We start from the raw sequence: 24,538 nt of genomic DNA, 5'->3' as shown, positions 1-24,538 counted from the left end.
TTCGAACACTGAGGTAAAGTAAAGAAAAATCTCTAATCATAATTTGAATTTTACATGTAATCTCCACTCATAAAAAATTTTGTTTTCACTCCCTCTATGTAAAATTTTATTTGCTTCAACTCCCTCATGCAAATATTATTACCTAATTGTCCCTCAGATTTTTTTAGGTAAAAAAAGTCCAAAAATTAGTATAATTCCTCTTAGAGTCAGCACTTTACACTAGAATCGAGTATATTTTCTATTAAATTGAGTATGCTTTTTTTTTTCCTATTTTAATATAATTCCTCCTAAATTCAATACTATTTAAAGAAAATCTAGTATATTTTTTTATCAAATTAAGTATCATTTAAAGAAAAATATAGTATATTTTCTATCCAATATCATTTAAAGAAAATCTAGTATATTCAAGTATATTTTCTATTACAATTATCTTTTATATTTTTTAGGTATAAATAATTTAAAAATGAGTATAATTCCTATTAAATTCAGCGCTTTAAACTAAAATCAAGTATATTTTCTATTAGATTGAGTACGATTTTTTTCCTACTTAATATAATTTCTCCTAAATTCAGCATCATTTAAAGAAAATCTAATATATTTTTCATCCAATTAAGTATCATTTAAAGAAAAAATCTATTATATATTTCATCCAATTGAGGTGGAAAAGGAATCGTGCTCAATTTGATAGAAAATATACTAGATTCTAGTTTAATGTACTGAATTTAAGAGGAATTATACTCATTTTTAGACTTTTTATATTTAAAATATCAGGGGTAATTAAGTAAGTATATTTGACTAGAGAGTGGAAATAAAAATTTATTCCAATAGGGACTGTATGTAAAATTGTGTTTATCAATAGGGACTGCATGTAAATTTTCCCTTAATAAAATTCTTCCGTTTTTTCCTTTTAAGCATCTGCAACGCTGTTAAAGCTTCATCGTTAATATCTACGTGACTGAACTGTTCACATACTATAGTATTGTGTGGTTGTACTGTTCACGCACTCTAGCATTAATGCGTTCAATGAATTGAACGCGTTAAAATGACTACCGCACTAAAAATTTATATATATATATAAAATAATATATTACCATTAACGCGTTAATGGCGTTGTAGATGCTCTTAGTGGAGAGCTAAACCCTTATTTTCTGGTCACGCCTCTAACGCTGCTGGCGTCGGGTCGGGGGTCGGGAACAAGGCGCTCGCCGGTGGCGACATGGAGGCGACTTCCTGACGGCGGCGTTCATTATCGTTCAACATGGCCGATGGCGTATATCACTCCCCGCAGTTCTCTGAGGTTAGGCTAGACTTGCAATCGCTTTTCTTTTCTCGAAGTAGAAAGCGAGACAATGGCGATAAATTCTCTCAAGAGGGTTTCCTGTCATGGCCTTGCGAGATTGTGATGCTTCATGGTTTCTTATGGCTTCATTCCATTTCTGATTTGGATTCTTTTTATCATTTTGAAAGCGGTATATAGGAAATCCAGTAATGATTTGAAGCTTCTTGCGGCCTTTCTTGAGAAGATTTTAACAACCCTATTCTGTTTCAGAATGCCGCTTGGCTCCCCGCATGGCTTCAGCCAGATTCAAACGACAGTCATGATAATGAAAAGAGCAATTCGTTGCTGCGCAGTGAGGTATGAAAGCCTTACTTTTGCTTGCCTAGTAGTGTTTTTTGGATGATTTTTCACTTAAAGGAATTGTCCAGCTGTCTCCTCCCAGCTTTTGCATAAATTATTTCCTCGAGGTTCCTACTTCATTATCTATCTGTTGCTAACATATGACAAGGAAGTGTTCATAAATCTATTGTTGCACAACTTATAAGCTTTTATAATTTGAGGATAACACTGGAAAAATACATGTCCTGTGTTGTCAGTCAAAAATTTGATTATCTGTATAGCCCACCTAAGCTCTGTAACTACTATTAGGGCAAGTAGATGGCAATAACTCACAAGTGATCTTATCCTGCCATTGGATTCTAAGCATAAGATTTTGTGATCTGTATAATGGGTGGCTACTTTACCTATTCCTACTTCCTATTTAACAAATTTGTATTTTGACATATTGTAAAGATTGATGATCAATCACACCCACTACATATTGATGAATTTATTTTATATGTAGCCACAACTTATGTTTTTTTTTTTTTAATTTGTGTTTGAAATGAACAGGATTTGGTATATCCTCAAGATGTTACAATCATTAGAAAGAACACCCAACCATTTGGGGAACATGCAAGATATGCAGATTGCCTTTTACATTTGTCTGGGGATGATGAGGCTCCTGGAGGATGTACTTCTGAAACAGTATGATTTTGTTGCTTTGCTTTAACAAAAGAAAAAAGTTTGCAACCATCGTATAATTCATATGTAATGGTGATATGCCCTCCTCCTACAATACCATGGGGCAGGCGTAGGGGGCCGCTGGGCGGCGGAACCCGCCTTTGCAGCATATGTAATGGTGATATGCGAAGGCCATTCTTCTGTATAAAAATGGTAGATACACATAATTATATGTTAATCATGTATGCACTATATAATTGTGCCTGCAATATCTGATTACACAATATTGAGCGTACTTTAGAACACTTTCTTTACCTGAAGATTTCAATTGATTCATATTGGAATATTTGGATGTTGATGTAACATACGCTACATCTTTTTCTGCCTATCATACTAAAACCCCTGGTTTTACCTACCAGGACCTTTTGGTACTGAACTTCCCCATAAGGCATAAGTTCATTTAAAATTCCCTCCTACAGTCTTCCCCTCTTCGTGGATCTTTTTGATTGAATCTTCAAGGTGGAATCATGTATATGTGATAAAACTTAATAAGAATTAAAAATTAAGGTTCAAAGTGAACTCCATGATGCTGTTTGTGTTAGATATTTGAATTTGACAATGTAGTTTCCAGTCCATGATGCTGTGATGTAAAACAAATATTTAGCATATATTTGTGATAGATCCATGAAGATACTCTGATATAGATTTGTTTTGAATGACCCAAGTGTCCAGTCCTTCCATATATTAGAGATATTCTTTACACTTAAATCTTTGTTCTTTCAAATTTTTGGAACTAATCTGTATTACTTGTTACTACATTACGAATTCTTGATGATTTACAATAATTCAAGCTTCTTACATACAAATATAATTCTGGGACATCTTGCAAGGAGATTTACCAACTGGTTATTCAAGCTGATACTAATTTTCCTTGGAATTACCTCTTTTTCCTCACAAATGTCAGTCAATTTTAATGTATTTAGTGCATTCATAAAATATTAGACTGGAAATAATATGCTGATGTTACAATCTCATGGGTGCAATTTGATTGCAGATACAAGTAAAAACTTTCAGACCAAATTGATTCATAATGAGTCAAATCCATTAATTTGTATGGTGTTCTGATTTTTCGTAGCCAACACATTTTGTATCTTATTCTTTCATGAGAGTATTACTACAAAGAATATAACAGGTATGTATGGATTGTCTAACAAGGTAGTCGAGCCAATCGACGTTTGATAGCTTATAATCTACTCATTACCTCTTTGTTGCTTCAACATCTATCTTTGTGGAGCTCCATTTATATCAAAATTTGTTCCGAGTTAGGGTATCTTTTAGCCAGCATTCAAGAAGAAGAACAAAGAAAGAAAGGAAAAGGTAAAGAGATAAATAGGAGAAAGAAAGGGGAAGAACTTATGTTCAGCCTCATCAACCTTCTTCTCCATCAACATGTCGCTTTTTGATTTTGCTCCGTTTCACCTTGACCTAGAAGAAGATTGTTCTTCCTCTACCTCCCTGCTTTGCCTCATTGTGTAGTATTGCTCAGTACCTTGGTTCTCAGTTAGCAAAGTCACCTTGCTGCTTTTGTGTGTTGCTTCGATGCAAGAGACCATTTCACTTGTTGCATTTTGCTTCAACATGAGATATCGGAGATGCAACCTGGGATGCATCTCCTTAACTAGGAGGATGACAACACAGCATTAAGAGGAAGGACTGTAGTGGTTTCATATCTTGACAGTGTTCTGCATGCCCATCAACTGACAGGGCAATATATTTTGTTTGAGCTGATTGACACGATACAATACATGTTTTTATTTTATTTTTATCTTTTGAACTCCACAATTTTATTTTTTATGCTTGATCTTTGTTACGCTTCCGCAAGTGTACGGATACGTTGTTAGTAATAAAAGATTATCGACCCCACGAGGACTGGTTATAAGCACTAGCGATTGTTCACGTAGAATTAGCTAAACTACCGATGGTTATAAGTGAACTCTTTTCTTGAGAAGAAAAGAACTTGGGAAGTAGATGTGAGAACTGGCGAGAGAGAGAGAGAGTTTTACTTGGTTTGGGAAGAGCTCTAGGAGTTCGGTTTCGTTGTGGTGGTAACTAATGTATCATGTTCTATCCTTTCCTCATTGTCAATCAACATGTACTCATCGGAAGTTATAGTTACTACCCTTAAACACTAAACAGAGAAGATCCCTGTGAAATCCTATTACGGTTAACCCCTGTCACTAGGACGCCTCGGTAGATCACAAGAATGCAAACCTAATCGGTATCATTAAGGATAGAGATAGGGGTTTGGTTTGGTTTCTTACTTCCTTGTGGAGGAATTACCTCTCCTTTCGAGGGAGTATCCTAGATGTCCGTGAACAGGTTACCCCTGTCACTAAGGCCCCTCGGGTATACGATCTAAGATCCTCTCTTTACGAAATTAGCAATCCCAACACAATCAATTAATACGACATGGCAAACAAGTCTCATGCATATCAAATTGAAACAAGACAAGCGAAATCATTCAATGAGTGAAAGCATAAGCATGAATCTTACATAATAACCTATCCACAACTACTCCCAGATCCTAGAACAAAGAATCTACTCCATAAACACATGGGAAAAAACCAAAGACATAGTATAATTAAACATTCAATCCCCAGACAAGAAGAGAGAGGGAATAGAGATGCTTATTCAATGACGTCGAGTGATCTTCGGATCCAATCCTTTGCTTCTGGAGTTGATGCGTTGATGGAGGTGATCTCGGATCGTCGAACAGAGGTCCAGGACGGCGGGAACGACACCAAGGTGTATCTCTCTTTTTCGGCTCACGGCCGTGCGAGATCCGCACGGCCAGCTCCTCTCCTTGTTCGGGTAGAGTGGCACGGCCGTGCGAGATCCGCAAGGCCATGTCTTCCTTCGACTCTGGTTGTGAGGCACGACCATGCAAGGTCGCATGGCCGTGTGATGCTCTCTCTCGGGAATGGCCACACGGCTGTGCAGGGTTGCACGGCTGGTGTCAAGTGGTTTTCTTCTTTTGCTCCGATGTGTCGACAATCGCCGTTTTCGCTCCAAAAGTTATCCCTGTCAACACAAAACCAAACAAAGAGCAGATCTCCGATAAAAGAATAATTAATACTGAATAAACAATAGGTGAGATGATCGTGCAAAGAATATATACAAATAAAGCAAGTGAATGTGCGTTAAAACATGCATAAACGATCATAATATCTACGCACATCACACCCCGAGACTTGAACTTTTGCTTGTCCTCAAGCAAAACGCTGCAATCTATGTTCATGAGTTCCTATAGTGTATCATAATCCCTAGTGCATTCGCCTAACTCTATCAACTAGTTTCATTGATAAGCATGTTTGTGGAGTAACCTAAGTATGACCTAAGCATAAGTTCTTTGTGCTCGGTGTAATAAGTGACTCAAGCTCTTCAAGTTTCAATTTTCTATCCTAGTCAAGTCGTCATACAATTGAGTTCCTAATGTTCCCGGTGATAGGCACTTACATGCCACACACTTGGTTCGTTTCCCTTAAATTACACAAGGTCTCAAAGGATATTACTCGAAATCAAGAGAAACCTAACATTTATTTCCCCAGTAACCTAACTCGGTCTCAAAGGGATAAATTGTTAGTTTCCACTCACGACAACTATTTTTTATCCCTTATTCAACTTTTTTATATATATATATATTTTGGTGCTATAGAAGTGTAGCACTAATCACAAATGTTGGGATTTAGATTTTTCCGAATGAGCTTCCATGATCCGAGGTCATCCAGTAACCAAAATGTAACTAAAGAATCCCCATGGGAACACAAATACTAAACAAATTAGATGAATCATAACTATTTCAAAACATTTCTACTATTCAAACTTAAATGAAGTGAAAGTAAGATCCTTAAAGGTTAGACCAAAACTTATATTAAATTTCGTACAATACTTAGCTTATTTCATGCTACTAAAGATAGAGAAAGGAGGTACACCAAACATACTAACACTATCTCTACGACACATGAACTAAGAAAATACACGTGCTAGTCATTTTGCTATTGGACAAGTCAGTAGAAGAAGTAGAAGGTTCGATGCTCTCAAATATACCTCAAAACTATTCAAAATAAACACGATGAAAAACTACAAGTGGGAAAAGAAAGTGCAATATGAAACTGAAAATAGAGAAAAGAAAGTGCAATATAAAATGAAATGCAAGTAGATAAAGCAAAATAAATAAATATACAGAAGGACAAGGAAAAAGACTCGACTTGACTCAGGTTGTGCAAACATAACACCCCCCAGACTTAAACTTTTCAACGTCCCGATGAAATCAAAACGGTGGCGGGGGAGGGGGATAAGGGGGTCCCCGTCGTGTGTCGGAGGGAAATCTAGGCATATCAGGGAGATGGCCAATGTGCTGGTGATATTGGTAAAGAGCGTCTACTTGTTGTCTAGTAATATCCATATCATCCATGAAATTCCTCATTCTTTCCTAGTCAACCTCATAATCTTGAACAAATCCTGTCATTTGGCTATGAAAGTCTCTAGTAAACTGAAAATGGTCCTGTACCTCCCTATACTGGTCGTCAGACAACTTGAAGCGACCCTCCAACAATTGTTGTTGGGTAGCGTGCTTCTCATGAAGCGAGTTTAAGGAGGCACGGAAATCAGAAAAATCAAATCTTGAAGGTCCCGTACCATAGACAAAAGAGTACCTAACAGGTTCCAGATATCCAGAGGGTTGCGGGAGTCTTGATGACGAGGGCTCTTGGTGGTGCTTGGTATCTCCTACAAGGGAGGGAACAAACTCGGGTTTTGAATCAATGATCACCTAGTTCGCTGGGTTGCGAACTGAAGTGCGCTCGGGACAAGGAAGGGGTAATGGAAAATCATCGTTCCTAGGAAAAGCAAACCCATTTTCATCGCGACAGATCATCTTCATTGCAAGACAAGAGTCGATATCGATTTTATCATTACCATGAACGATCTCCAGCCCATCAAGCTCACAACCCAGATTTATTGCTATTTGGGTGATTAAACCACCAAACATTATCATCCCCGAAGATACTTTACCTGCTCTCAACAAGTTTTGTAAGAAATGAAACCCAGAATCAAAGTCGACTTTATTTAGCATCGCTCAAAGAGAATAAAGCTCCACCTTCCTAACCACCTCATCACTCTCACCTCGACCAAAGATTGTTTTGCTTATCACACGGTGAAGGTATCTAAAAGTAGGGTTTTGCATGCGTGATGCCTTTGCTCTAGAGGGTTCATAAGGGTTCTTTGATCCCGTGATTGAAGCCCAAAATCCATTCCAGTCTATAGTACCATCAAATCCACGGGCACCTCCAGTAGGTAAACCAAAACAAATATTAAAATCACTAAACTTCCACCGAATTTCTTTGTTCATCAACCTAAAAGTTATGACCCCAATGTAGTCATCCTCAGAGAAAAATTTAACATCAATTGATCTTAAAAATTCCAGGACTAGGCAGGGGTAAGTCGGTAGACGTGTGTACATCATGTCATGCCAATCAAAGGAGCTAATCATCCAATCTACATCATTCCTAATTCCTAACATATCCATGGTGGTTGGATCCATATATCTAGTGCACACAATTTTCCTAGCAACAAGAATATCATATCTAGCTTTATGTTCTTGATTTCTAAAAACAATATTAAATTCGTTGTCGTTACCTTCGTCGCGTGCTACCCTTTTGTCTTTGCCTTTGGATGAAGAAGTCTTTCCCTTGCCTTTGTCTCCTCCCGGTGCATCTCCTTCGCCAGCTCCACCGCTTCCTTTTCGGAGTCTCTTCAGAATTTGAGACATGATATGCAAGGCGAATTTGAGGACTTTCTTATGGGTGGATGTGGATCTTGAAGATAGAGGAGGGGAAAGAAGAAGAATAGGGGAATTGTTCCTCTCTTTTCGGATTTGGGGCTTGAAGAAAACTTAGATCTAGATCTAGATCTTAGTAAAGATGAGTCTTAGATGTAGGTAATGAAGGTTGATGAGGTGTAGTGGGGAAGAAAAGGTAAAGACACGGCCTGGTTGATGGGGTCGCCGCACAACCGTGCCTGTTGGCACGACCCCTTCTTTCCTCCTCTCGACCGAGATCGCACGGCCGTGTCAACCGACACGACCTGTGCACTCTTCTCCTCGGGTAGCTTTGCACGGCCGTGCCAGATCCCCACGGCCGTGTATTGTTCCTTCTCTGCAAAGGCCACACGGCCGTGTGGGTTCACACGGCTTGTGTCATTTCCTCCTCTGTCAGCTTCGCATGGCCGTGTAGATTCACACGGCCAACTCCCTTACGCGCGTAGTGTCTCGCTCTCATCCTTTTTGACCCCTCCGATGCTGCCACGCCCATGAAACGATCACGACCAACTCGTGGAGGCTAATGCACATCCTGAAAACAAAGATCCAAGAATAAAAATACTTGATTGAACTAAAATAGAACGACAGGTGGATAACGAATTAAAACGAAACCCTTGGGTTGCCTCCCAAGAAGCGCTTGTTTTAGCTCGACCTCGTATCAGTTAATGTGGACTAAACCCATCGAAGCACGACTCTCCTCCTAGGGTTAATGCTCCAGTTTGCGCCTTCAGTTTCACTTGTGCAGGACAAATATACTTTTTATTGCTTGTTGGGGGCGACCTCTCAAGTTTTGCCGAATCATGCATCATGTCCGACGACCTTCCATGGAAACTGCATTTCTCAGCTTTGTGTATATTCAACTTGCTGGCATTTCCCTGAAAAGAAGAGATGCAATTAGGTAAATCAGATAAATCGAATTCTAACCTTTCTTTACCGATCTCCAGGGATATCTTGTGACGTTTCACATTGATGAGGGCTCTAGCGGTGGCAAGGAATGGTCTTCCTAGGATGATTGAGATCTTGGGATCCTTCTCTATATCCAGGATAACAAAATCTACAGGAACGATGCATCCACCTATCTCTACTGGCACGCCCTCCACTATACCCATTGGGTATCTACATGAATGGTCAGCCAATTGTAGTGTTATAGTAGTAAGTTTGATGTTCTAGAGTCCTAGTTTCTTGCATAACGAGTATGGAAGTAGGCTGACACTCGCTCCCAAGTCGCAGAAAGCCTTGTGTATAAGCTCAGAGCCAATCTTACACGGTATAAAAAAACTTCCTGGATCCTAGAGCTTCGGGGGAGTGTTTGCCGTGAGAAGAGCGCTGCACTTTTCTGTCAATGTTATAGTCTCGAAGTCGCTATGCTGTCTTCTGTTAGAAAGAATACTTTTTAATAATTTGGCGAACTTCGGCATTTGGTGCAGTGCGTCTATTAGAGGTACTTCAATGCAGATTTCTTTAATCTTCTTAAGGAATTGGTGGAACTCTTCATCTTTTTGGGATGTTATTAGCTTTTGAGGGAAAAAAATCGCCTGACTTTGTGGGGGAAGTGGAAGAGTCCCTTCAACCTTCTTGGTAATCTCCTCCCTATCCTTGTTCTGGATTAAATTAGGTATGAGAGGAGAGAGCTCATCTTCTGAATCAATTCCTTTCCGAGCACTCATTTGGGGATCTCCCAAAATCCGTCCGCTCCTCAGCTCAATGCGGTCACAATGTTCCACCGGGTTTATGTTGGGCTTTCCCGGAAATGCTCCCGGTGCTCTTGAAAAGGACTGGACTATCTGAGCGATTTGGCTATCTTGCATCTTTTGATGCTTTTTAGAATTCTCTATTCTTTGATTCAATTGCTTGATTTCATTCTTCATCTCCTTTTGCTCCAAGAGAGCTTCTTCAAGCATCTTTTCAATTCTGGACAGTTGTGAAAGTTGATGTTGTTGATAAGTCTGGTCCAGATTGGTGGTTTTGTTGCCTAGGTTGGTAGCTTGGCTTTGCTGGTTCTTGATCTTGATTTCCCCGGTAAGAAAAATTTAGGTGGTTTCTCCACCCAAGGTTGTATGTGTTGGAGTAGGGATTGTTTTGCCTTTGGTTATAACCGACTATTGCATCGCATTGTTCAAGTTGATGTATTTGCCCTTGTATTAGCCCTAGGGGGCAAGTATCTTGAGCATGATCCAAACTTCCACAAGTTTCGCGCACATACACTATTGCATTAGCTGTGTTGTTCCCCATGGTCTCAAGCTTCTTAGTCAGAGCATCTAACCTTGCGGACATGAGCGTGACTGCATCTATGTCAAATTTTCCTGATGCCTTTATTGGATTCCCAGAAAAGAAACCTCCAGATCTTTCGGTTGCCCACTAATGATGCTTTTGGGCCACATTCTCTATTATGTCTTCAGCTTCACCAAGACTCTTGTTCATCAACGCCCCTCCTGTTGCAGAATCGAGGGACACCTTCGTGTGATAATTGATTCCATTGTAGAACGTGTGTAGCACCAACCACTTCTCGAGGTCATGATGGGGGCACTGTCTCAACATACTCTTGAATCTGTCCCATGCTTCGAATAATGATTCTGAGTTTGTCTGTTTGAAGCTTGCAATTAAATTCCTCATGTGTGCAGTTTTTACTTGGCGGGTAAAATTTGTCCAGAAATTTCTGCTCACACTTCTCCTAAGATGTAATGCTGTTTGCTGGTAAAGAATTAAGTCACTGCTTGGCTCTATCTTTCAGGGAAAATCCAAAAAGAAGTAACCTTACTGTTTCTAGAGGGACCCCGTTCACTTTCATAGTACTACAGATCTCATTGAAAAGCTCCAAGTGATGATTGGGATCATCGTGCGGTCTTCCTCCAAATTGATTTTGCTGAACCATGTGGATCACTGCAGACTTGACTTCAAAATTGTTAGCTTCAATTGGTGGTCGGGTGATGCTAGACCGAAGCCCTCGTGCATAAGGTGCTGCGTAGTCCTTCAAAAACTTGTTAGCCATTTCTGAAGTTTCTTGTTATACTTGGAGTTTTTGCAAGTTTCTTCTCCTCAGGAAAGTTTTATCAATTTCTGGATCGAACGGCAGAAGTTTTCCTGAAAGATTAGCTTTTCGCATGTAAAAAAAAAACAAGATATTGAATCATCCAAGTCTAGAATAAAAGAGAGTTAATTTTAATAAAGATGCAGAAAGTAAAGTGAAATAAAGAAAAACAAGGTCTAATCTAAGCCAATATGATTATCACTAATGTTATAGGCGCAGTCCCCGGCAACGACGCCAAAAACTTGTTACGCTTCCGCAAGTGTACGGATACGTTGTTAGTAATAAAAGATTATCGACCCCACGAGGACTGGTTATAAGCACTAGCGATTGTTCACGTAGAATTAGCTAAACTACCGATGGTTATAAGTGAACTCTTTTCTTGAGAAGAAAAGAACTTGGGAAGTAGATGTGAGAACTGGCGAGAGAGAGAGAGAGTTTTACTTGGTTTGGGAAGAGCTCTAGGAGTTCGGTTTCGTTGTGGTGGTAACTAATGTATCATGTTCTATCCTTTCCTCATTGTCAATCAACATGTACTCATCGGAAGTTATAGTTACTACCCTTAAACACTAAACAGAGAAGATCCCTGTGAAATCTTATTACGGTTAACTCCTATCACTAGGGCGCCTCGGTAGATCACAAGAATGCAAACCTAATCGGTATCATTAAGGATAGAGATAGGGGTTTGGTTTGGTTTCTTACTTCCTTGTGGAGGAATTACCTCTCCTTTCGAGGGAGTATCCTAGATGTCCGTGAACAGGTTACCCCTGTCACTAAGGCCCCTCGGGTATACGATCTAAGATCCTCTCTTTACGAAATTAGCAATCCCAACACAATCAATTAATACGACATGGCAAACAAGTCTCATGCATATCAAATTGAAACAAGACAAGCGAAATCATTCAATGAGTGAAAGCATAAGCATGAATCTTACATAATAACCTATCCACAACTACTCCCAGATCCTAGAACAAAGAATCTACTCCATAGACACATGGGAAAAAACCAAAGACATAGTATAATTAAACATTCAATCCCCAGACAAGAAGAGAGAGGGAATAGAGATGCTTATTTAATGACGTCGAGTGATTTTCGGATCCAATCCTTTGCTTCTGAAGTTGATGCAGTGATGGAGGTGATCTCGGATCGTCGAACAGAGGTCCGGGACGACGTGGAATTACACCAAGGTGTATCTCTCTTTTTCGGCTCCCCTCCCCTTCAAGGGGAAGGGTTAAGAGCTCTTTTATAGGCTAGGGCACGGGCGTCGCACGACCCGTGCCACGGCTGTGCGAGATCCGCACGGCCAGCTCCTCTCCTTGTTCGGGTAGAGTGGCACAGCCATGTGAGATCCGCACGGCCATGTCTTCCTTCGACTCTGGTCGTGAGGCACGCTGCTCTCTCTCGGGAATAGCCACACGGCTGTGCAGGGTTGCACGGCCGGTGTCAAGTGGTTTTCTGCTTTTGCTCCGATGCGTCGATAATCACCGTTTTCGCTCCAAAAGTTATCACTGTCAACACAAAATCAAACAAAGAGCAGATCTTCGACAAAAGAGTAATTAATACTGAATAAACAATAGGAGAGATGATCGTGCGAAAAATATATACAAATAAAGCAAGTGAATGTGCGTTAAAACATGCATAAACGATCATAATATCTACGCACTTCAATCTTATTATGGGAAACTCCTACTTAGGATATTGTTAACATGGTGCTATTATCAGTATCTTTTAAAAAGGAATTGTTAAGATAAGATCTATTTTCAGGTGCTAGTATCATGATCAGTGAGGGGCCAAGTCAAATTTCTATATGATTGTAGCCAGTAGTTCATTTGATGTAAAAGAGAAACACATGTACTTTTTGATGGATATTGTAAGCTTATTGTTAGTCTGTATTGGGGCATAGCAAGGCATGTAGTTGCTGCAGCCTATGCAGCTTGCAGGTCAAGCTGCTCATGCCTAGTTAGAGTTCTGTTTTGACAATAAGAACTTGGGTATTTTACTTGTATATCTCTAGAGATGACTGCTTTCATGTTCCATAGCTAAAATCATTTTATTTATAGCATTTTTTGATAGGTGGAGAGTAAGGGTATGCTTTTGAGAGGTTTTTGTGTTTGATCAATTTAATTGCACATTTGTTTTAATCAATATATGCAGAACATGCCTTGAGCAAAAAAAAAATGTCACTATAATAATGGTGATATGGCATTCTACTTAAAGAATAGAGATTGAAAAGGGCTTCAAAAGTTTCAAGCCTCGAATATGTGTTTCTTTTGTTCCCTTAAAAGAAGTTTATTGAATAAATTTACATTTCTTTTTTATTATTAAGCCAAGCTAACTCCATGTTTTTCTCCCATATTTCTCTTTCCTGTAGCGGCTTCATTTTCCTATGTATCTTTCCTCATCTGGCATTCCAGATACCACTTCAATTCAATTAAATGAAGCAAATCAAGATGGAAAGGAAAAAATTTTAGTGCCAGTGTGGGAAGCTAACCCAGAAATTGCAGTTATACAAGGTGGATCCAGTGGCCAGCCTCAAGCTGAGACTGGAGAAGCAGGGCAAAATGTGTCACGGGTTGGCTGCACACTTGGTATGCCTGAGAATATAATTGGAATACCATTCAGCAAAAGTGACCAGGAATATTTGCCGGGATGGAAGGGGATTCGGGAGGTTCACAAGCTCGGGAAGGATGATGCACATGATACAGTCGAACTTTGTGTAGCTGCCTCAGAAGCAATGGCAATCTCAGATGCCATTAGCAGTGGTCCATTTGAAAATTTAACTGCTACAACTGTACTAGAAATAGTTCTTCGTATGAAAGAAATGCGAAAAGCTTGTGACTTAGTTGTCGAGACTTGTCCAGCATCAGTTGATGAAGTTGATGAGCTTGATAACTTATTTGATATTGATGAACAAATTATGGAATATGCATATAATGATGTAGGCATTTCTATTGCTCACATAGCTGAATCTCCTAGGAATATGTGTAGTGTAAGAGATTCTTCTCTGAATATAAGTGATTCAATTATTGAAAGACACCATCTGCAACCCAATTCCTTGAGTGACACAAATACATACGTCTCAGAAACACTTTTTCAGTGTATTAGAAAAGCAGAAAAACAGGAATTTGAGGATCAAGAGCCTGATAAAAATGATATAACAGTAAAAAAATATGATTATTCTGCTGCTGATCCAAACACATCTTCAGTAGTTTCAACGACAAAAAAAACAAGGTGCCTCCAATCATCTGGCCTGGCAGATCAGCATGGCCAGTCTATAACTCAAAAACAAGTAGACAAGAATCTAGATGATACGGCTAAAAATAGGAAAGGTTCAGAGCATGGGGAGATTCTTCTGGTAAAATACTTTTCCTATATTTGCAAGCTAAATTGTTTATTCTTAGCTTAGTATTTGTATGTCTTCCTGTGTAGTCAACTAATATAATTGAATGTGTAACATTGTATATGTGAATGGCTTCCATTTTTTAGTTCATGGACAAGACTACTGCTAAGATTAACCGTATTTTTTTTTCTCAAGGATGGTAACTTCTCCAGGAAAGTCAAAGCATTTTCAAGAAAACACATGAAAAAATCACTTAATTGGGAGACCAGCTACATTTCTGAATCAGAAGATGGTATGGATGAGAACCAACAGGAACAGATGGAGCAACTGAGAAATGAGATAATTTCATCTTCAAGCACGCCACTTCAAGTATCTACTTCTGTTTGCAAAGGAAAAGTGCATGATTGGGAAGGAATTATCTCTTCACATGATCTAGTGCAGTCATCCCACTTATCATTAGTGGATCCATTTAGTTCCTTTGTTCCGTGCAGTATTGTATCAAATGATGTTTCAAAACTTGATGATTGCAATAAAGAAATTGTTGGAGGGGATAGTACATCATCTAAAGAAAGGTTCACTGGTGAAATATCTTCTAGTGGAAGGGTCACACTATCACACTGTAAAGAGACTTTTCTGTCTTATCATTTATCAGAGGATGAAGAATGTGATCTTCCCAAGTTTAGTTTTTCCAACAAAAGAGTTTGCAAGCCACACAACATTCTTATGCCGTGCTTGACCTCTCCAAAGAATAACATATTACCTAATAAACAAATTCAATTGCATACAGTTTCTGGAAAAAAATCAGAGTTACCTTTTGCTGAACGAGGTAAAACAGCATCTATTTACATTGACAATCAATCTGTTAGTTTGAACTGCCTGAACAAACATGCTGAATTGAATGCAGATGGACCAAGGCATAGTTATATTATTGGAAGTAAGGATCAGCAAGATCTTAGACTCTCTCCTGTACTAGAGACTGAATTTGATAAGTTGGCAGCCAATGATAAGAATGAGAAAGTATTTGTTGATATTAAGAAACGTCGCTATCAAGCTTGTCCAAATGATGATGATAAAAGTGACAAGAGATGTTCATTATTGGAAATGACCAAACATCAAAGTTCTGCTAAGCGAGTTCATTTTCTGGATGCAATATGTATGGACCAGAGTCATGGTATGTTAAGAAAAAACCAATCTAAATTCTTGTTTTAGCTTCTTGTTTTTGAAATGTTGTTCTTAATTTATCTCAAAACACACAAGTACAATTTGTTCAGACTTAGATCACAAAATCAATACCAGATCCAAATTGACTAACAAGTTTGAAGCTAGCAAGAAGAATCACAAAAGTGGCACAAGTTGCATAAGAGTTCCGAAAGAAAGAATATTGCATGGGCTAGAATTTTTATTGACTGGATTTCCTACTGAAAAGGAAAAAGAACTTGAGGCTTTGATCTTTCTACATGGAGGTTATACTCTGGGAAATGTACCAAGGGAAACACTAAGTTTAAGAAGAAAGTTGAAAGAGGACTTTATAATCAGGATGCCTCCCATTATTCTCTCTCCAAAGAAGGTATGTCCAAAGGTTTATGAATATTTTATTTTATTTTATTTTGTATTTTACTATGTAACCTAGAATGAGAACTATGTAGTAATAAAAAACATGTAGTAAAAAAATAGAGATGTCATTTCATATTTGTTAGGAACTTACTGTAATTAGTTTCGTACTTTGAAATATAAGTACACTAGGTTGTATGTGGCCAGTTATAATAAGGTAGTCTACTGTGTACATAGTAGAGGTAGAGGTGACTATCTAGGTTATCAAGTGTAATGTAATCAATTTATTGAACCTAACCTACATTGAATTCAATTGATTGTCATGATGAGCTTGACTTGGTCAGAATAGTTGATAACTGATTCTTTTGCCTAGCCTGGTATTATGGCATTCATAAAGGAGAAAACCATAATGCAGAATCATGTTTTTTTTTTTTAAAAAAAAAAGGGCAGCCTGGTGCACGAAGCTCCCGCCATGAGGGGTCCCGGGGAAGGATCCATTGTACGCAGCCTTACCCTGCTTTTTGCAAGAGGCTGTTTCCAGGATTCGAACCCGTGACCTTTTGGTCAACAACTTTACCGTTGCGCTAAGGCTCCCCTTCGCAGAATCATGTTTTTTATGATACCAAATTTGTTTCTTTAGTTTATGATGAGCTAAATTTGATAGGTTTATAAAATTCCAATATACAACTATTTCTAGCTAGTTTGGTGATAGCTCTGATAAGTCATCTTGTCCACATAAATGGGTTGTAATTATGTATTCAGTTCATTTGGTTTGACATAAAATTTTTGATGTTCTATACTTGGCTAAAGTAATTAATTTTGTTATTGTTGTTGTTGTTATTTCACAGGTGAAAACAACAAAATTTTTGTATGGATGCGCTATCAATACTTGGACCCTAGAATCTAAATGGCTTTTTGATTCAGTTCATTCTGGCTTCATATTGCCACCTTGGAAGTAAGTCCTTTTGGCAGTTCTTGACGTTGTACTGAAAAATATATCATTCCGTTTGTTCTTCTACCATGGTTCTTATTTTTTAGTCAGGTCACAATCCATTTACTTCCCAACGAAACAAAGCATTTATTTTAAACTACATGATGTGATCCTGGTACTTAAATTGTCATGCGGTGTCTCTTAAATAGTTCAACTTTTGATTGACGTTTCAATCTTTTGTATTATTGTCAATTTTGTTTAATAAAAGTTTGAACAAGTGGTTGATATCCAACTAATGCCGCATTATTGTACTAAGGTGGAAGCGGATTTTTAAACTAGTTTCTCTTCTGCTTAGCTTTTTGTGCATCTCTCCTTAATATTTGCTTGCATGATTATCTGGTTGTTTATTACGTGCAAGATCAGTGAGGATGCTTGCACTAAGCCCCCATGTGCAGGATCAGCAAGGATCCTTGCACTAAGCCCATGCATCTTTTGTTGCACTATTAAACTTATATATTTTCCTTTTTTGCTTAGCCCGGTATACATTAATGTCTTTGCTTAGACAGTGTGGTTTTGGTCTCGATTTCTATTTATTTTTATTTTTCTCATTAGCTATTACAGTAAGGCTAGCTATTTATGGTAATTCATCATACAACTAATTGGAATTTCTGTTTTCTTTTTCCATGAATCTTTGTTTAATTTTCTGCATTTCTTCCCGCTTTACTACTTCAAATCTTAAAAGATCTTAATTCTTAAATTGAAGAATCAGACATACAGTGTTTAGGCTGTTGAGTGTGTTTTACCATATTCATCAGTTAATAAATGTGAATACCTATAGATTTAGGAATCAATGACTGTATGCATTGTTTAAATTTACATGTTTGGATTATTTTCGCTTATTGTGCTTTTTATTCTAGGTATATGACTCGACCCATTCAAATCACTCCAAGACAACTGAGGGTCAAAGATCTCTGCATCAAAAACAACTTCTTCATCTTTAAGCAGCTGCATGTAATGCTTGATGGAAAACTCAATTTCTGCAGTAAATTTTCCAGAATCATAAAGGTAGAGTTCTGTGGACATCAGTTTACTATAGTTTGTCCAGTTATTAGTTGTAGAAGTGAAAATTTTCTTAAAACCCATGTTAAATAATGCTCCTGTGAAATCTTGTTTCTCCATGTGTATAAATATATCTTGACTATGATTGGTAGAACTTGGATTGACACCTACAATTGGAACAGACACTAATACATGATTGATGATACATTTCAGTTTCTTTTACTTGGGCATCACTCTTTCTGCTACCACTATTACTGCATTTGATACTTCCCCTCTTCTCTCTCTCTCTCTCTTTACAGCCAGAAAACATGATCAAAGGATGAGTCACAAGAATACAATTTTCATGACTTGGCCAGTTTTAGCCTTGCCATTCAAGACAAGCTCTCCTTAGTTGGTACTATGAAAATTGTGTTGGCATAAGGACATTTTCAACATGTAGACACAACATCACTTTCAGTTGTCGGGCCGAGCGATGCATTTTGGCTATATTGATAGATGCCAATTGACATTTAAAACCTTGCACGGATCTGGCAGTGGTTGTTTGTCTAATCTATTAAATTTCTGTACCTTAATCTTCCACCTATGTTCTGCTTCTAGACACTGTCATATTGGATAATCCATTAGTATTCAACTATAATTTTTGAAGGTATCCCATGTAGGCGGACCAAGCCTCTAACTACACTAGCTTTGCTTGGAGTGTAGGTTGCAATCTCTATGCTTTGGCATTTTTCAACAAGATAGTCGGTTGTGATGATGTGTGTAGGAAATTGACAACGATAGCCAAATTACAAATTATTGACCTATATTTATGAAGAAAATATTACAAACCCTCTTATATTATTTAGTAGTGATTCATATGTACACAGCTCTCTGTTTTACACTTTTAACTCATATACTTTGACGTATAATATGATAGTAATTCTAATGAAATCTTTTATTTCTAGGGGAGTTTTTCATCTAATTTGATGCTTGCTATTCTAATATCATTTAATAAATTTATTTCACTTTGGGTTTTGAACTTTGTTGTTAATCTTATGGACATTTTGGTGAGACCTATGAGTTCATAATTTTGCCAACATGTGATTTGAGCTAGTGAAAAATTAAACATTATGGAAATATGCCATTATCAATTTGCGGTTTTATAATAGCCATTTTATTCATTTTCTTTACTACATGTAGTTGATACCCTTATCATATAGGTCTTTGTGCAACTTGCTTAAACATTTTCTGTTTTGGTACTTTATCCACTTTGCAGCATGGTGGTGGTCGAGTATTCAGCACTTTATGCCAACTTACTGAAAGTTTAAAGGATAAAGAAAATACAATAGGAGTTGTACTTGTCGAGAATGGAGCTGGTGTTTCCCGTCATCTAAAGCACTGTCTGTCTGAGTATGAAATAAATGTAGTGGTTAGTATTCTTTTCCTTCAAAGGTGAATATGTTTGAAAAGTTAAAACCTATTTCTATGCTTTAGTTACAATTCCACTTATATACATGTAGGATATTTATCTAATGAGCTTCACTACAAAGATTTACTTCCCTCACGTGTAACAAATACTCTGAACTCCTGCTCTTCTATATACATAATTTATTTCTCCTTAAATTTTTTGCTCATATTCAGAGCTAGCTGTGTGTGTCTCATTTTTTTTCAGGGGTGTGTGATTATTCTGATGTATGTTCACAGAATTTCTACCTTTGATCATAGGCATGCCATGAACCTTGCATCTGCCAAGCATGACCTAGGCTCATTTTGGTGTCTCCTGCAGTGTTCTCACCTGACGACTCAACTCTAAATAGCTTGTGCTGGGCATGTCCGAGGACACCTCCTTTAGACACTATGATCTTTGCACATCTCCATGTGAGACTAGACGTGCAACCTTGCAATGGTTAAATTCATTCAGACAGACCCCTCACTCAATATATCCAAGTAGAACCTAACTGACAATCTTTCAAATCAACTACAAAATGCAGATGACATCCAGTAATTTCTGCAATTCAACTTCCCTTAGCTAAGTCATGAATGAACTTTAACACTTAGATACATACATGGTTTGAAATCTTGTACCGTGTTGGGCAATACGGTCAAAATATATCGTGATAAATTATAGAAACTCGATACTAATCGACACAAGAATTGTCTCTTGTGCCATTGTTGATCTTGTCACTCTGTCAATTGTGTCAATGGGTATTGCCTCGTGCCAAAACTCGACACCTCTTTGCAAGCAACAGCACGAATGAAAATGAATTGAGATGATATTGTTAATTTTTATCTTGTATTCATACAGATGATGTCAAAACTGTATCATTCTAAATGAAACATACAGTTTCAATTTTTTATCTTGTGTTCATACGGATCATGTTATCTTAGCTGTCGTTCCAATTCTTCTGTTTGGCTACCTGTTTTTTTGCCTAATGCATGTAAAGATTGCTCATCATCTCATGACTCGAGATTAGCTCTGTATGTTGCATCCACCTAAATGTTGTATGCCTCTGATTCATGATTTTTTTTTCCCTTTTTATTTGCATTTATGTAAGTGCATCGAAATACTTTATCATGCACAGTCTAATGCGCGGTTATGTTTCTCATCTACAGCCAGTAAGCTGGATCATAAACTGCTTGTTTTCTGGTAAGCTGCTTCCTCTCAAGAAGCATCACCATGCTCCATTCCAAAGAATTAAAGTGCCAAAGTGCCCCGTGGACATGAGCCAAGAGATATAGTAAGTCAGTTCGCAATTGAACTATCTTGATTTCTCTCCAACGATTGGTTCTTAATTTGAATGACTTTCAAATTTGCATTTGAAACCTCGGCTGGGTTGAAGAACTTTGAACGGCGAAGAAAGTTTGAGTATTCCATTTTTTTTTTCAGTTGAGCTTCAAGACATCTCATTGGATCTAGTTCTTCAATTGTAATTTGTATCGGTCAGAATAAAATATCTTGCATGTTATGGCCTTTGATTGAACAAATATTCATGTAGAATTAACGGGCAATTGAGATTAGTTGTTCACTCTAGTCCATCTAATAAGGCTAACAATAACTGAAGAGTTTTTTACTATCATATTTCTTTAAACAAATGCACCAAGTATTTATTTTTATTTTTAATTTAAATATATTAATATATTCAAAGAAATATTTTAGAATATTATAGGTTTAAACACATATTTTTGAATCTTAATGAACATCTTTGTTCTTAAATTATAGTGATTAGGGATAACAATTTCTTTCAAATTTGATAGAGGATATGGAGGAGGATCATTTTTTTTTTAATCTGATTAAATAGAAGAAGATAATTGAGTACGAGGACAGGTTTATTTGAATCCTATTCATATATTTATATATTAAAAAAATTTTCTCAAAGCTCACTATGTTACTTAATGAAACAATTTATTAGGTGTGAGGATGCAAGTTAAAAATCTAATGGGATTGAGGATTGAAATGAATATATTAAATGAGAGTAGGGTTAAAAAATCAATGGGAATGAGGATGAAAATAAATATAATAAATGAGAATAGGAACGCAAGATAATGAATCTGACCTAAACTTGACCTATTGTCATCCTTAATATTGGGGTAAAAGATGAAACTGTCATCTTAGCGGTCTCTCAAGGATAGCTCCATATCTTTAAAAGGGTATAATCACTAGGGTATTTACATTATCTTAACAACCCTGTGCATGGGGAGAGCATACATCCAACGAGATCTTGCCACACCAATTGGAAATTGATTTCAAGAGCTATTGAGATAAATAATGTAGGTATCAAGTAATAATATAAATATCAATTATGTTTATCCGTGGAGAGTATTATCATCTCTAATATTAGAGAAAAAAAAAAGTAATATCTATCACCGAAACAGTTAATATCATCGGTATAAAATATAAATAGATAAATTATCAAGGATATTTTGTCTTGGTATAGATATCCTTTTGTTATTCCTAATTTTTTTTGTGACAAAAGGTGAATGAGTGAATTACAGAGTTTAGTCCAGTAACACTAACGTATGCAATATCAAATAATATCATCGATTAATGCTGTTCGTCCATCTCACATCTCGACTACACGTCAGCCGTACAAATTGGAGCATTCGAGTTTAACTCGAGGAAATCAAAGAACAGCAGCGGTATAGTTTGAGCGATCGCCCAAGCCCTCCTCGCTGCGCCGCCGCAATCGCTGTTATCCGATCAGACGAGGGAGGAACCGACGAGGAGAGCAAGAGAGAAGACGAAGCGAGCGATTGAGCGATGGCTTCCGCGCTGCGATTCGCTGTCCTGCGTCACCTCCGTGTCCCGATCCAAACCCTTGACCGCTCGAGGACCCTCTCCTGCCTCAACACCTCCATTCGGCCCATGTCGTCCCACGGCGACGACCATCTCACCCGGGAGGAGGTCGTCGACCGAGTCGTCGACGTTCTCAAGAGCTACCCTAAGGTCGATCCGGGCAAGGTAAACCGTGCTCGCTGCCCTGCGTCGTCGAGATCCGTCTCTCAAAATCCTTTCTTTTTTTCCCCATCTCTTACAGGTGACGCCGGGCGCTCATTTCCAAAATGATCTGGGGCTTGATAGTTTGGACACCGTGGAGATTGTCATGGCGCTGGAGGAGGAGTTCAAGCTGGAGATACCGGACCTGGAGGCCGACAAGATTGTTTCGTGCCCCCTTGCGATCGAGTACATTGCTGCACATCCCATGGCACAGTGATTGCTTCGTTTTCCAACTCTAGGTGTTATCCTTTTCTGTTGCGCTCTTTTACTTGTTTATTTTGAGTTCCCTTCAAAAGATGGGATTTTTAAGCTGATCATGAATAATTCCACTCTTTCCAAAAACTTGCTTGGAATTCATACTTTGAAGCTTTTCCTGTTTGACTTGTATTTGAGAATCTTCCTGGTTATCACCTTGTTCTGCATAATATTCTGAAGATGGATAACAAGGATTTGCTCCTATATATTGTCCTTACAGATTGAGGTCAGCTAGTATCCATTACTATATTAATTGGTCCATAGGTGTTTGTATTCACTAAAAAGCATTCTAATCCATGAGAGTAATGCACCATTTATTGGATCCCCTAGAACCGTAGGTTCGATTGCTGATTCGAATACAAAGGACTCTGAGTAGGTTAGAGTGCTTCTAGGACACGAGTGTCACATGGGCTTAAAGATGAATGCTACCTTTTTTCCTCAAAAATTCAGGTGATGTTTGGTTTATGGGTTTTCAATTCCTATGAGATTGGAATTGGCAAGGATGTTCATATTGATGCTTGTTACTTGTATAATTGGACTTCGTGCGATTGTATTATAAGTGATTCGCTGAAGATGTCATAGAGTAAACTCATTGAAAAACTTATGTGGCTTATCAGAAACCAATGCATCAAAACTGGTTTGTTGTGTTGCCCACCTATGGTTGATCATCATGCAAGACAACAATATCGGTTGACAGTCGGGCATGACCAAGATGGGCATATAGATGGCTTCTGTAACTCTTGCAAATGTAGATCACTTCCTTCGTCAAGAATGGAGGGTTTTATCTTCAGGTGTTCACTTGTGCTCATAAAACTGAGTAAAAAGTATATGCAGTTATCGACTGTCTCGTTCTCTCCGTAGCATTGGTATGATGAATTCTAGCACAATATCTTGTTGTCTTCTCCAACTCACCTTTCTTAATATGTGCAATGCTCAGTTTGAGATGATAAATTTTCTAGGTTTATTTTGAGGATTCATAGAATCCAGTAGTGCAGTAGTAGCTCACATTTTCAGACAAAAACCAAGTTTCAATGAGCAGTTTGTTTGGGTGAAAACTTACTTCTGAAAACAGAAATAGTTTCACTCCAGACATTTTAGTATTCCTTTCTCGTTTAAGCTGGTTGTAGTTAATGTTAATATCGACTTACAACGATTGCATTGCTGCATATTGTTCAATACAAAACAACAATGTGGATAAAAAAAAAAAAAAAAAAACCTACTGCCTTTTGTTTCTGTCAATATAGTTTTAAAGGAGGATCAACCATCTTAACCTTGTTCTAGGACTATCTTTTTTATTTACATTTGCATGTGAATAACTAACCTTAGTTTGGTGCTAAATAGGGATATAAATGAACCAAACGGTTCGCGAGTTATTCAGAACTCGATTCAGTAAAAAACTCGTTCGAGTTCGTTTGTTTATCTTATTGAGATGAGCTTGAGCTCAATTTCGAGCTTGACAGTTTTATCGAGCCGAGCTCGAGCTTAAGGACATTTGATTCGTGAGCTCGCGAACATGTTTGTTTAACGGCTCGTGAGAAAGGCTCGAGCTCAGCTCGTTTAAAGGGATTGAGCTCGGCTCATTTAAAGGGCTTGAGAACATGTTCGTTTATAGGTTCGTGAACTCGGCCTCAAGTTCTGCTTGATTAAAGGGCTCACGAACATGTTCAATGATGTGTTGAGTTTAGAAGTTTAATGTAGTAGTTTAGGATATTCAATGATGTGTTGAGTTTATATTATTTTACTT

General features: G+C 37.9%; 2 protein-coding genes and 1 non-coding gene across 9 annotated transcripts; all 3 read left to right on the top strand.

The window, feature by feature from the left end:
- The first annotated feature begins 1,104 nt into the window (after nucleotides 1-1,104).
- Nucleotides 1,105-22,257, top strand: LOC122016324. Of its 7 annotated transcripts, none has more exons than XM_042573578.1 (12): nucleotides 1,105-1,297; nucleotides 1,550-1,636; nucleotides 2,171-2,305; nucleotides 13,556-14,539; nucleotides 14,720-15,350; nucleotides 15,429-15,695; nucleotides 15,796-16,091; nucleotides 16,924-17,030; nucleotides 17,924-18,071; nucleotides 19,321-19,473; nucleotides 20,658-20,782; nucleotides 22,128-22,257. In XM_042573578.1, exons 1-12 carry the CDS (start codon nucleotides 1,259-1,261, stop codon nucleotides 22,153-22,155), a joined length of 3,000 nt encoding a protein of 999 aa, XP_042429512.1. In that variant the 5' UTR covers nucleotides 1,105-1,258; the 3' UTR covers nucleotides 22,156-22,257. The 7 variants fall into 7 exon arrangements, with proteins under 7 accessions (XP_042429512.1, XP_042429514.1, XP_042429513.1 ...); XM_042573580.1 differs by lacking the exon at nucleotides 22,128-22,257 and adding an exon at nucleotides 20,885-21,075; XM_042573579.1 differs by lacking the exon at nucleotides 22,128-22,257 and having other exon boundaries at nucleotides 20,658-21,075.
- Nucleotides 10,669-10,774, top strand: LOC122018255. Its single transcript, XR_006121682.1, has one exon. It is a non-coding gene; the product is annotated as a small nucleolar RNA R71 (small nucleolar RNA).
- Nucleotides 22,177-22,946, top strand: LOC122016325 (acyl carrier protein 1, mitochondrial-like). Its single transcript, XM_042573584.1, has 2 exons — nucleotides 22,177-22,503; nucleotides 22,580-22,946. Exons 1-2 carry the CDS (start codon nucleotides 22,303-22,305, stop codon nucleotides 22,754-22,756), a joined length of 378 nt encoding a protein of 125 aa, XP_042429518.1. The 5' UTR covers nucleotides 22,177-22,302; the 3' UTR covers nucleotides 22,757-22,946.
- Nucleotides 22,947-24,538: the final 1,592 nt, after the last annotated feature.

This window comes from Zingiber officinale, chromosome 8B (genome assembly GCF_018446385.1).
Source record: "Zingiber officinale cultivar Zhangliang chromosome 8B, Zo_v1.1, whole genome shotgun sequence".
Classification (NCBI taxonomy): domain Eukaryota; kingdom Viridiplantae; phylum Streptophyta; class Magnoliopsida; order Zingiberales; family Zingiberaceae; genus Zingiber; species Zingiber officinale.
This window is presented reverse-complemented; position numbering and strand designations above follow the sequence as displayed.

Bases quoted from the DNA above. Each gene is read 5' to 3' on its own strand.
- LOC122016325 (XM_042573584.1), top strand. From the start codon at position 22,303: ATGGCTTCCGCGCTGCGATTCGCTGTCCTGCGTCACCTCCGTGTCCCG. The intron at 22,504-22,579 runs GTAAACCGTGCT...CATCTCTTACAG, and splicing joins CTAAGGTCGATCCGGGCAAG to GTGACGCCGGGCGCTCATTT.
- LOC122016324 (XM_042573577.1), top strand. From the start codon at position 1,259: ATGGCCGATGGCGTATATCACTCCCCGCAGTTCTCTGAG. The intron at 15,696-15,795 runs GTATGTTAAGAA...CAATTTGTTCAG, and splicing joins ATGTATGGACCAGAGTCATG to ACTTAGATCACAAAATCAAT. The intron at 18,072-19,320 runs GTAGAGTTCTGT...TCCACTTTGCAG, and splicing joins AATTTTCCAGAATCATAAAG to CATGGTGGTGGTCGAGTATT.